We start from the raw sequence: 12,533 nt of genomic DNA, 5'->3' as shown, positions 1-12,533 counted from the left end.
AGCCCAGGTTTAGAAAGTCTGAAAACAACTGACCATCAGGATAAAATCCAGCCATCTTGGCCAGTCTTATTAAGCCCTTTGCCATCTGGCCCTGCCTGCTCATTTCTGGACACTCCCCAGCCAGGGCGAGCTACCTGCGGTTCACAAGCTTATTCAACTTCCCTCTTGTGCACAAGCTGTGCCCTGTCTCTGGAACTCCCTTTCTTGCCTCTTCTACTTGGCTTTAAGCCACAGCTCCAGCATCACCTCTCTGAAGCCTCCCAGGTCCTCCCACGCTGAGTGTGACACTCCTTCTTGGGGTTTCTGCACCACCTTTTTGCTAAATCTCTCACGATGTCTTAGGGCAACGTGAAGGTTTGTTTTACTCTCACCCCTTCTGTTACAGCAGGCATCGGTAAACCACCCGCTGTGGACCAAATCTAGCCTGCTGCCTGTTTTTCTGAACGACCCCCTGCCAAGCTAATCGTTTTTACATTTTTAGATGGTTGAAAAAAATCAAAAGAATAATATTTTATGACAAGTGAAAACTATACATGAAATTCAGATTTCTGTGTCCATAAAGTTTTACTGGAACATCCCCGTGCTTGTTCATTTATATGTTGCCTAGGGTTGCTTTCACACTTCAGTGGCAGAGTTGAGCAATGGCAACCGAGACTGTATGTGGCCTGCAAAGCCCACAATATTGACGATCTGACCTTTACAGAAAAAGTTTGCCGACTTCTGCGATAAGAACATTGGCCAGAGAGGTGGGGTGGGGACTGCTGGGGTCAAATCCCCCTCGTAACTCCTCTGAGGAGACACCACGTGTAACTATTGATTAGACAGTCAAACCCATCAACTACAGAAACAGTAAAACTTAAGTCACACTTCTATTTGGTTTTGTGATAGTATATAAATTAGTATTAATTTTCTATCTTGATGAAAATGCTAAGAAAAACTATGCGCGCAATTGATTAAAAAAAAAAATCTTCCCACTACCGTGCCCTGCTCCCACAAACAAGTTAGGCCCAGGATGCCTACAGACTGTGCCCCAGCGGACTTCGGTTGTTCTCTGAGCAGCCCTCAGTGATCATCAGCTATGTGCCACCACACATTCAAGGAAGACAGAGGTAGGCCACGGAGAAGCCTGAAGGGAGGTAGAGATGATTCCATGCTGCTGTAGTCAACATGGCGATCACGGTGTGGCTCTTCCACCTTCCCATTCCAAGGCAGCCCGCCCACACACCTACTGGGGACCACTGCATGATGGGCTTCCTTCTTCTGACTGCACCTGGGGTCAGTACCTGCCCCAAGGGCAATGAATCCCTACCCTGAACGAGGGCTCATAATCTGGAGTGAAAGGATGGGCTGGACCCCATTCTCTCTCTTTCCTGGTCATTTGAACTAAATAACAGAGAAAGCTGTTGCCAGTTGGTAGCCAATGCAGAGGGTTAAATGCTATTGAAAGGCAGAGTGGGGGGATCGGGTAAGGCTGAGGCACATTCAGGTGGAGGGGGTGAGGGGCAGATGTGTGAGGAAGCCGAGGTGGTCACTACGTAGCAGGACTGAGGGAAGCAGCCACGCTAAGTCACGTTGACGATGAAACCTTAGAATGAGCACCCATCACACTTCCTGCTGTTACACCCCTTTCCGCTGCCGGGAGTCCAGACCCCCTTCCCGCTCTGTATCAGCCCCATCCTAGCACTCCTAAATAGTCATGATAGTCATGATAGTCAATACATACACAGCAGTTACTATAGGTCAGGTAGCGTTCATACATATTAACTCATCAATCCAGACACAAATCCTATGAAACAAATAGGACCCCTACTTCTAGATGAAGAAACAAGCACAGAAAGGTTAGATAGTCTGCCCAAGTTCACACAACTGGGAAGTGGCAGCTGTGGTCCCAGTCGACCTGGCTCCAGAGTCTGTGCAGGCAACCACTGCACAGTACTGCTTCTCCTAGATCTCCATGTAATCCCACCTGTTTCCATCCACTAAATGCCCCATCCCCTTGTTTGAGCTTGCTTATGTAGATCTTTGTTTCACGCAACCAACCGTGCCTAATTAGGATTGAAACTGGTATCAGAATTGATCTTCGTAAAGACCAGATCCTTCAAGAGAATTTTGGTGTGGTGTACAGCACAGTAGAAGGCTCTAGACATCTCCCCCCGCACCCCACATCCTGGAATGAAATGCAAATAGACTGCTGTCCGAAAGAGTGAAGGAGCTAATTTAACTATGACCTATAGATTCTTGAGTCTCCGACTCTAAACTCAAAAACAGTTAAGACTTCAGAAGTTTTTCTAGGTATTTCCTTTGGGCAATTAGAAGAGGATAAGGAATATAAGGGTAGTGGAATTAGCTGGTTACTTTAGATGACCCTAAGTAAAGCTGCAATGAAAACAGTGGCACAAATTCTTATCCCAGGTGCCTCAGGTGGACGACAAGGGAAACTGATACCTTACAGCTGTGGTTCTAAAAGCTGAATGTATATTAGAATCACCTGGAGAGCTTGTTAAACCACAGATTGCCAGTCCCACACCCTACTCTGAGTTTCTGATTGGGGCCCAAGAGTTTGTATTTCTAGTAAGTTCCCAGGTGATGCTGAATGCTGCTGGTCCAGAGACTACGCTTGAGAACCCTACAAGTTCTTGAGGGGCTTTGTGCCCTACACCACAGAGCCCTCTCCTCTTGTCCGCTGAAAAGCACGATCACGCAATTAAATTATACCACAAAAGTGGCAACCATGCTGGGTTTCTATGGTCAAAGGTAACTCCCAGATTGGCAGGACCAGAAGCCTGGTGAGCCCAATGAATGGGGATTTCAGAGGAGTGGAGGATGCCAGTTAGGCTCGGACTAGGGAAGAAAGAGGCCCCAACACATCAGACACCAAGAAAAAGACAATGGTTAAGGGAGTATGAGGTGGCCAGGTTCAGGAAAGTGTGGCTGCCAACCACAGATAGCATCCCCAACATGATCCCCCGTTTACTAATTCAACAAGTATTTCCTAAGGTGCTATGCTAGGTACTCTGGGTTCAACAGAGGACAAAACGTTACAAGGTTCCTGACCTTCTGGGGCTTGTATTTTAACTGTGGCTGCTAATAAAGACAAGAGCGCCTGTAACCCAGACTTAACAGGTTGAGATTTCTGGATTTAGTTTATGAGCTAGTTCTTCTGTCTGAGAACAAAAGCTGGGAGCCCTCCTTTAAGGTCCTGTAAGTCTCTCTGCGGTCGTTTATAAGCCTGAATACAAAAGGTGCCAGCACTACCTAGAAATTGACCACTGAGGAACTACAACCCTCCCAAAGTCTGAATTTCAAGTGCTCAAACATGCAGACCCAGAAACCCCGTTGGCACTCAAGGATTCTCTGTTCTATTGTCTTATGCCCAGGAAACAGCTGATCCCAGAGCAGTTGCAAGGGCCTAGCAGGCTCCATGTAGGACGGGATTGACACCAGAACCCAATGTCTGTGAGGCTGGACTGTCCACGGCTGTGTGTTACAGGCCCAGATCCTCAATCCTCTACCATGTATCAGTTGTGGAAACCAACCAAAGCTCTCCAGGCCTCAATTCCTCATCATAAAATCATAAACATAAACTACAATCCTTGCCCCATAGGGTGATTATGAGAATCAACCAAAAATAAGGCATGTGAAGTGCTTAGCACAAAGCCTGGCCATAACAGTCATCCAGCAGTAGGAGCTATGATGGCTTTTCCCTCTAAGTGGTTGTTGGGCTTTTTAAATCTCCCTTGCATATCACATGTGTGTATGGGGGTAAAATTCACCGTCTAGTCCGTAGACTGCAAAGTGGCTAGACAGGATCATAACAGAAACTAAAGAAGAAATAAACATTGCAGGAAGGCTGTGGATTTTGAGGTCAATAGGGGTCACTGCTGAGTGGCCCTGGGACATCACTTCTGCATGCAGTAGCTAGAAGTGTCTTGGGTTACTGTCTGCTGGAGAGCATGTGAGTGTTTTGTGGTTGTCTGCATGACAGTTAAATTATGTCAGGCTTTGGAATTATGTGAGTGTGGAGGAAGCAGGTGTGTCCCTCCACAAGTGGTAGAATGAACTAGAAGAGTCAGTCCTGTTGGCCAACACAGTAGGAAACATGCCACCCTCAGTAACTATAGAGGGGGTGACCACCACGTTTAAACCACAAGCAACCCCAGGACCCAACTATGGTGGCCAAACAATCTGGAACAATCAGACTTCAAAACTGAAAAGTGTACACACTTTTCTACCATATGCCAAGGGTAACAGGAGTTCAGAAACAAGAGGAAGTTAACTTGTACATCATTTGAAACATTCACTTTTTATGTTAACCCAAGCACATAGATATGTTATGGAATAGAATGAAAAAAAAAAATCACCTTAAGTTTTAAAACACACTTCAAGGGGCACCCTCCAGCCTCAGCCCCATAGCCTAGGGGAGGTTGGTTACTGCCTCTAATTAGGGGACTTTGAAGGGAAAGTCTGAAGCACCAAAGTGGTGGAAAGAATACAGAAGTAGATATGGTGAGACCTGGGTTTACGCTGGAGGCTCTGACGCTTCCTTTGCTCTCTTGAGCAAGTTGCTTAAGTGATCAGCTTCCTCATCAGGTAAATGAGAATGTTCCTCAGAGAATCAACCTTAGACTTGATGAGGGCCTCAAAAGAAGTAATGTATGAGGAAGTGCCGGATTATTAGAGAGTGTCTACAGAATTCGGCGGCCTGGGCACGTTCACAGGCTGAAGCTCTCCCGCGATAGTTGTGAAAGGAGATTCAAAGTTGGAGGCAAGACAGACAAAGTCACGGCCCAACGTGTGAACGGCTGAGGACACACTCACTGCACAAGCATCTTGTAAATTAATCTTTAGCGGGAGAAGCTGAGGGCCAGCAAATCAGCCGACAAGAGATAAGGAGAGAACCAAGAAATGAGAAAACACAACCCAGTCACTCCTGTCACTTTCCTACCCATGGTTGACTGAAGATGGAAAATAAGAGCGAGTCATCCAGGGGTAGCGGGAGGAGGCAAGCAAATCTAGCCCCTGGTGCTTTGCTGCCTGAGGATTACCGTTAAAATGACTGTGTCTGCTCTGGAGGAACCACTGTTAGAATCTACTGAGGCTCCCTCTGGAGTGTTTCAAGTTTTGTCTATCTTAGGCACCTGTAATTCAGCATGCCTTTTCCAAAACACACTGAAAACCTGAAAATAAAACACAGAACAAATGCAACCCAATGACATCATTGTTCTGAGTGACAACCAGGGGCACACTGATCCCACAGCCCCATTAAACGGGGCTGCCACCTGCTACCGTCCTTTCAATGGCAGAATCAGTGGCACCCAGCACAGAGCACAAATATTTGTGGAAGTCTCTTACCTGCCTATTTAATAGATTAGAAAATTGTCAGCGTTTTCATCAAAACGACCGCCTTTTTTTTTTTTCATTCAAAACCTCTCCTGAAATTCAATCCCACTAAGGCTTTTTAATTCATAAGAGCAGCAAGGAATTTACTTAAAGAATCATTGCAAAACTCCAAGCTCCTACCTGTGCAGCTGTGACAAGCTATTGTTTGAACCGGAGTATATTATTTAACTCGGATGACAAGCTCAGGGGGTAGAGACCCCGTCTTTCAGAATCCGCAGCTCTGAGCACGCTGGGAGCTCTCCATAAACAGCAGCAGCAAGGCGTGCTGTGGAGGGACCTACCTTAATTATTTCTTTTTCCAATTCCAGATTTTTGGCCGCAAGTGTTTATCCCTTGCTTGATTTCCAAGGGGCAGCTACCTCCCAGAAGCTCCCCGTGAAGATGGATCAACAGCTCTCTGACTTTCCCTTCCCCTCGTCCCAGCGCAAGCAGGAACACCTGATCAAGCCAAAATGTGGCTTCTGAGTGAGTGCATTCAGGGTGCCTACTGGGTTTGGAAGGGAACTAAGTCCTCCAGGCCCCAGTGGGTAGAGAAAGGCGGTAAAGAGAAATGTTTTGGCTCCACACATCTACACAGCTGTCAGATGGCAAAGCTTGGACTTCCACTGTTATCACCTGCTGCGGGCCTCCGAGCTGTCTTGTCATTAACCCCGGAGACCAAGTGTGCCTAAAGCTCGACACCAAGTAATATGTAGGCGTTACTTTCAAGTCTTTCAACGGAGAGGTCGAAGGTGATGATTTTTGCCAAACTTGAACTGTTACATAATAAGGCTCTCACAAAGACAGATATTAAATGTTAAATTATACTTGTATAGCAAGACGGAGTCATTTAGGGAGCATTATGTGTTATTTATGCTTTAAAATAATTATAGCAGAAACTAAATGAAGGCATTATGCGTGTGCCCCAGTACACAGGTAGTGGGCAAGGAGGAAGAAGCAAATGACCATTCTAAGGGGCCTTGCAAGAGACCTGTTTTTTCCTTCTGGGTAACAGGGCTAATATTTGGTAAGATGTGCTCTGCGTGGCTGGGGATGGGAGTGTCTTTCCATACACTTATTAATATACCTTACAGCCAACGTCCCCTCTATGCTTACACAACAAATGTACCAACACAACACGTTTTTCCAAGTGGAGACTTCTCGCCTTCCTCTCTGACGCATTTCATATCAAAACAATGGCAACACCTGTAGCCGTTCATTTCTGCTCTCTGATTTCCGTCCAGTTATAAAGGAGGCGCTCAGCAGGCTCCCCTCTCAGGAGCCATATGCGGACTTGACGTGCCAGCAGCCTTGGAAGGAAGACGGCCACGGAGAACTGCACAATGGCTCCATAATCCCCATCAACTGAATCCTCTTGAACCGCCGCTTTATTTTCCAGTCAAAGAAATGCCAATCTCAAGAGTCAAGCTGTGGCTGCCCTGGGAACCCAGGGGAAACCTCTGCCGTTTGCCTGGGAGGGTGGTGCCTCTGAGCCGCGCGATCTAGTCAGGCAATCTGGAGCCCAGAAACTGCCTGAAGTACCCTAACACCTTCTCTTGCTCTCCCCTCTAGGGCGAGGCTTTTTACCCACAAAGCCACCTCCAGCCTGCTCAGCTTTTCCCCCCAGCTGGAGATCACAGCTCACGCTCAGCGGAGCCACAGCCCCGCCCCCTTGCACGGGGTCACGCTGAGGGTTGTGTTCCCGCAAGCCTGAGCCTCTGTTCCAGGCTAGCGCTGACCCATGTCGAACAGGCTACCAACTCCTCAGACCACATCACACGTGTTACGGGGTTGGTGGGGGGAAGATGGGGGGCACAAAGACTGGGGTGTGGCAAGTCCTTTAGGTTCTGGGGCTTCTCTGCCTAGGGCACTGTGTTTGGTAACGCCGTTGAGGGCAAGGCTCAAAGCCACACGCCCGCTAAGACCACACACCTGGGAAAGAGATTAGGGAAGGGCGGGGGAGCGGCGCGGCGAGGCTCAGACCCAAACAAGCGCCCATGTTTGGACAGAGAAGGATGGCAATGGGATGCAGCCACCAGAGTTTTGAGCCTAACTCCTACCCTCGCCACCTCCCTTCTTACACTCCCTCGGGGACCTCTGGCCGTGCTTTAGAGTAGCCCGAGGTCTCGGAGACCGTAAGACAACGGCCGTCGGGCGGCCGCCGCCGGGCTGTGTAAATCCGGGACCTGGTAAAGGTCAACCCTCTCCCTCCGGCTCTGCCTCGCCGGCGGCTCCGCAGCAGGAGCGCTCCCCGCAGCGTCACGGGGTTAGGACTTACGCAGTGGTACTCAGCCTCGAAGTCCCAGCTGCAGGTCTTGGTGCGCGCCTGTATCTCCCTCATCCTGAAGAGGCAGAGTGCCGTGGTGGCGGGGGAGCGCCTCTCCTGGTCCCCTCCGGTGGCCGCGCTGAACACGCCCGCCCAAACGTCCAGGGCCTCCACCAGGCTGGAGGAGAGCAGCAGGCGGCGGCCGTCGGGGTGGCCGTGGCCGCAGTCGAGGGCTGCCTGGCCCTGGAACAGGACCTCGGAGCTCTTCGCGATGCGCGCCATACTGGGCCAGCCGGTGGCGGCGCCGCTCGTGTAGTTGTAGGGGTAGTAGGGGAAGTAGACGCTGCCGTTCCAGAGAAAGGCGTCCACGAAGTGCAGGCTACCCCCGCCCTCGCGCAGCTTGAGGCGTCCCGTCTCCTTCGTGGCCAGGCTGCGCCCCTCCGTGTCCTTGAGCGCGATGGCCGTTTCGCGGTCGGACGCCGCAGGGTTGCAGCGGCTTGCCGTCTCGGGCTCGGGCAGCACGTAGGTGGCGGCCACCGCCAGGTACCAGCTGTTCGTGTCGCCCGCGAGGTACACCACGCCGGCCGTCGAGCCCTGCGGGTGACACGACACCACCTCGGTGCCGTTGCGCAGGGAGCTGCGGCTCAGATTACCCAGGGGTCGCACCTCGCAGGCGCCCCGGTCGAAGGTCCAGCCGGTGAGCAGCAGCCCCCCGAGGCCGGCCGCCCCCTCGCGGTAGGGCAGCAGCAGCTTGCTGAAGCTGCTCCCCGGCCGGGGCCGCGCGGGGGGCGTCAGCGAGACGGGCTCCGTGCAGTTGCCCGCTTGGTCCCGGTATAGGCGCGAGAGCCTGTGCTCCAGGCTGTAGTCCAGCTGGTCCAGGCAGCTGCCGCTCGCCACGAACACGCCGTCCTCCCGGCTCACGGCGATGGCTCCGATGGCTTGCTCCGACCGCCACACGGGCTCGTCCGCGCCCCGGCCGGGCGCCGCGAACGCCAGCAGATAGGCAAGCAAGGGCAGAGGCGCGGCGGGGCGCTGGGGGCGCGGCGGTGCCTTCCTCCGGGAGACCTCCATGGGGTTGGGGGGGCCGCCCCCGGGCAGGGCGCGCGGCGGCGACGGCGGCTCAGGCGCGCGGCGACTGAGACGCGGGCGGCGGCGGTTCCTGCGCGCGCTCGGGCTCCTGCGGCCGCCCCATCCCAGCAGCTCGCCCGGGAAGGAGAGCGGGGAGGGCGGCGCGCGGCGGGCTCGTTCCGGCAGCCTGTGCAGCAGCAGCAGCGGCGGCGGCGGCGGCGGCGGCGGCAAGCCCTGCGCGCTCCGGTGCCGCTTCCTCCTCGCCCTCCTTCTCCGGAGAGTTCCTCTCTGTGCAGCGCTGGCGCTCGAGGGGAGGCGCGGAGGGGAAGGGAGGGGACGGGCGGAGGGGAGCGAGGAAAGCGGGGAGGGCTGGAGAGGTTCGGTGCGCTTGTGCGTTTCACTTTCCCATTGTGAAAGTGGGATGCAACTAGCCCCCTTCCTCATCCTCTTCCTCCTCCGCCCTCCGCCCTCCGCCTCCTAGCCGCCCGCCCTCCCTCCCTCCACGCCCATCTCCCTCCCCTCTTGATTCGGTGAGATAGGGAGGAGGGAGGTCTCGTAATTTGGGTTACTGTGTAGGTGGCCTCTTTCATCTATTCATAACAAAGCTGAGCCGCCTGCCGCTGCCGTCGCGGCCGCCACCATCGCCCTTTGGCTCGCCCGGGGCTCCCGGGGCGCGCTAACAGTGCACCGAGCTGGCTCCTGCGCCTGTCCGCCTGCGGGGCTGTTCCAACGTTCGGGTTTTGTTTACGAGAGCAGCGGGGCGGGGGGCGGGGGGATACGCAAGGCTCGGGGAACTGGGACCCAGGACCCCGAAGGGTTGCAGCTGAGGCCCGGATCTCGGGCCACTGGAAGGCTGCGAGGGCGGCTGACAGGTGTGGAGCGGCGGGAGGGAGGCCCTGGGGAGGAGCGCGGGAGACGGTGGCGAGCCGGAGGCTCAAGGGACCAAGGCGCCCCTGTGACAGGGGATGGGTTTCCCCGGGTCAGAGGAATGGGGTGGAGGAAAGGCAGGCGCCAAGATTCTGGTCTGGACAATCCCTGGGGCCAGAGCTCCCATATTTGAAAAGGTTCTCCAATCTCCCTTGGCAACGGAGTCCCAGGCTTTCAAGCCTAGCACTTTGAAAGTTCTACTCATCATCTAACCTGAATGATCATGGCTAATATTCATTGAGCACTTACTGCTTGCCGGACCCTGCTCTAAATTCACTACGTGGATTAAGACTCGTTTAATACCCGTAACAACCCTATTAATTAGTGACTGTTATTATCACCTCCATTTAATAGAGAGGAGAATGATCACGGAAAGGTTACAGAGCTTACCGGGGTCCTACTGATGGCAAACAACGGAACTGAGATTCGAATTCCATCTAGCTCCAGGAGGGCTTACACCACCCCCTCTAGCCACAGTTCCACCTGTGATCTTAACAGTACTACCTGGAGATCATTCTTAGCAGGTGAGACAGAAAAGTTCCCCAAGTTAAATATTCCAACCTACCTCGCCAGCCCAGCCTTCTAATCTCAGAGCCAAGTACCCTTATTTCCCTAGAGGCTCTCCCTCTGTCTCCTCCTTTCCCACCTCTTTCCTTTGGACACTCTGAGGTCTCACCAACTCACCCAGGGGGCAAGTGCCAGCTGGGTTGCCCCCCAAACCACCAAGAATTTCTGCAGCAGAGTGAATATCTGAATCATTGCACACCTGGGGGTAGGTTCATGATTTCTCAGAAAGGGGCCCCAGAGGATGCACAATACCTCCCAGCGTCCTGAGGCAGCTGATAGCACCACCAGCACCCTTACCGTCTAGCGGGTGATCCAGGGGGTGCAGCAGGGGGACCCCGAGGACCCTATGCACCCCTGAGAAAGGATCTCTGTCCCATCTCAGGCTATTTCCAGGCCAGAGCCCCTAGGGAGGTTAATTGGTCGCCACCCCTTTCTTCCTTCCCCTCCCAGTTTCCCAGCTCTAGGTAGAATCTGTTTGGGGGTGGGGCGGGGTGCGTGGGCTTCCTCCACATGCTCCTGAAGGAGCAGCTGTTGCAGGTTTGAAACTTCTACAGCAGGGCTCCAAGTTCTCCCCAGTGCTGAGGGATAAGGCAGGAGAAGGAGGTCTGGAAGGCTTGAGGAGAGGAGGGTGAGGTGAAGCAAGGAGCAGAAGAGGAACTGGGGCTTCGGCCCTAGACGTGCAGTTAAAGACTCATCATTCCAGCAGTAGCGCTCATATTCTGAATTCAGAGTGGTCATCTTTCCATTCATCATTTCCTTGTTTGAAGTTGGATAACATTATCTTGCCTGCCGGGAGGCAGCAAATGCTTTCCCACGAGTGTCAGGTGCCTCCTTCTGCTACAGCGAGAGCGGGTGGGGTACCCGTGAGGAGAGAGGAAGGGGAAGGCCTAGAGCTACCAGGTGGATGTGAATCAGGAGATCTTAGGCAAGGCTAATCAGATGCTCTCTGCTCCAGAATAATCAGGCCTTACTCCCCCCATTCCCTACCCACCTGAAATGTTTTAAGAATTTCTGCACTGCCGGAAATCTCAGAAGCATCTGCAGAAGCTCATAGAACCCTTCACAGCATAGTAGGGGATGTACGTGCCAGTATTTTGACAGTGTTCCCCGTGAATGATGAAGAAACACAATGAGCTTCACTGCTGTCATGAGCCGGCTGTGGCAGTGTTGTTATGTGCTGAGAAGCAACAGTTCAATTCCATTCTGGAGATAGTTTGACTTCACTGGCAACCAAGTCATTTCTCTAAGTCCCGTAGAGTTGGTACAATCAGGAGCCGACCATCTTGGGAGCTATTTGGATTAAACATACTCTGTGGTGCGGCATTTTGATCACTACTCAATTCATTCCTGCCTCGTTTTGAAAAAGAAACAACATCTCAAAAAATACTACCAGCAAGAAGCATAAGTGGCTTTGGTGGCTACAGCTTCCTGCCATTCTACTGGGCATAAGCCCCGCTCCTGAGAGCAGGCTTCTTTTCTCTCCCATTTAATTGTATGCAGGCTCCTATGGTGAAAGAAATCAGAATCTGTGCCTACTTTTTGGCATGAAAAATATAGAAGACTAGGAAGCATATTATTGTGTTCTTTGCTGATTCTACCCTGTTTTGTACAAACATGTTTGCCCCATTCCAATTTTCCTGTGTACTAAAGCTCCACCTTCAGGACACAAGTTCACATTTGAAAACGGTGGGAAACACGAACAACCAAAATAAATATTTAGGCATGTGGATTCCGTATGTTTTTGATCCCTTTCTCTTGGACACCGCTGTCTGGCCAAGGGTGCAAATCCCATCGGTGACAACACTCCCCTCTCCAACTATGGAGCCCATCCTGTTGGGTGTCACGTATCGTACATTCAGAACTCCTTGTAACACAACTGGCTGAGACCCAAAAAAAGGAAGATGGTGCAGATTTATCCTCCAGACAGAGGCCTGCTACCACGGAAACAGGCAGTTCAGACTGATTCGGAGCAGTTTTTATTTGTAGCGTTCACTAGATGGGAAAGTCTTCATAATGAGAAAATATCAACTCCCTTAGGCACCAAAGGCAATCCGGGTTAACCAAACCATCCACATCCAGACTCATTTCTGCCGGACAGGACTTTATAGATTCCGTGGTTTCCTGCTGAGGCTCCGGACATTAAGAACCGGTCGGCAGGCAGTTGGTCACAGTCGTAAGATGGCTATCATTGGTGCTTCAGTTTACTTTCTGACGTAAAAAATTCTGACAGTGGTCTGTAGGGATGACTGGGCCAGCAGAGATGAAAAGTCACCAAGAATATTAGTTCTGGCGGCCAATGAATTCTCTTTATACCTTATTTATGTAG

General features: G+C 52.1%; 1 protein-coding gene across 3 annotated transcripts in view; it reads right to left on the bottom strand.

The window, feature by feature from the left end:
• PLXNC1 (plexin C1) overlaps positions 1-8,757 on the bottom strand; it is a 140,508-nt gene extending 131,751 nt beyond the window's left edge. For 2 of the 3 annotated variants that reach the window (XM_067697555.1, XM_067697556.1), the window contains exon 1: positions 7,658-8,757. In XM_067697555.1, coding sequence (XP_067553656.1) covers positions 7,658-8,716 — 1,059 coding nt within the window. In that variant the 5' untranslated portion in view covers positions 8,717-8,757. The remainder of the gene's footprint in view (positions 1-7,657) is intronic. The other variant, XM_067697554.1, reaches the window with a different exon arrangement.
• Positions 8,758-12,533: the final 3,776 nt, after the last annotated feature.

The sequence above is a fragment of the Pseudorca crassidens genome, chromosome 11, assembly GCF_039906515.1.
Source record: "Pseudorca crassidens isolate mPseCra1 chromosome 11, mPseCra1.hap1, whole genome shotgun sequence".
Classification (NCBI taxonomy): Eukaryota; Metazoa; Chordata; class Mammalia; order Artiodactyla; family Delphinidae; genus Pseudorca; species Pseudorca crassidens.
Note: the sequence above shows the minus strand (reverse complement) of the source record. Positions and strands in the feature narration are given on the sequence as shown.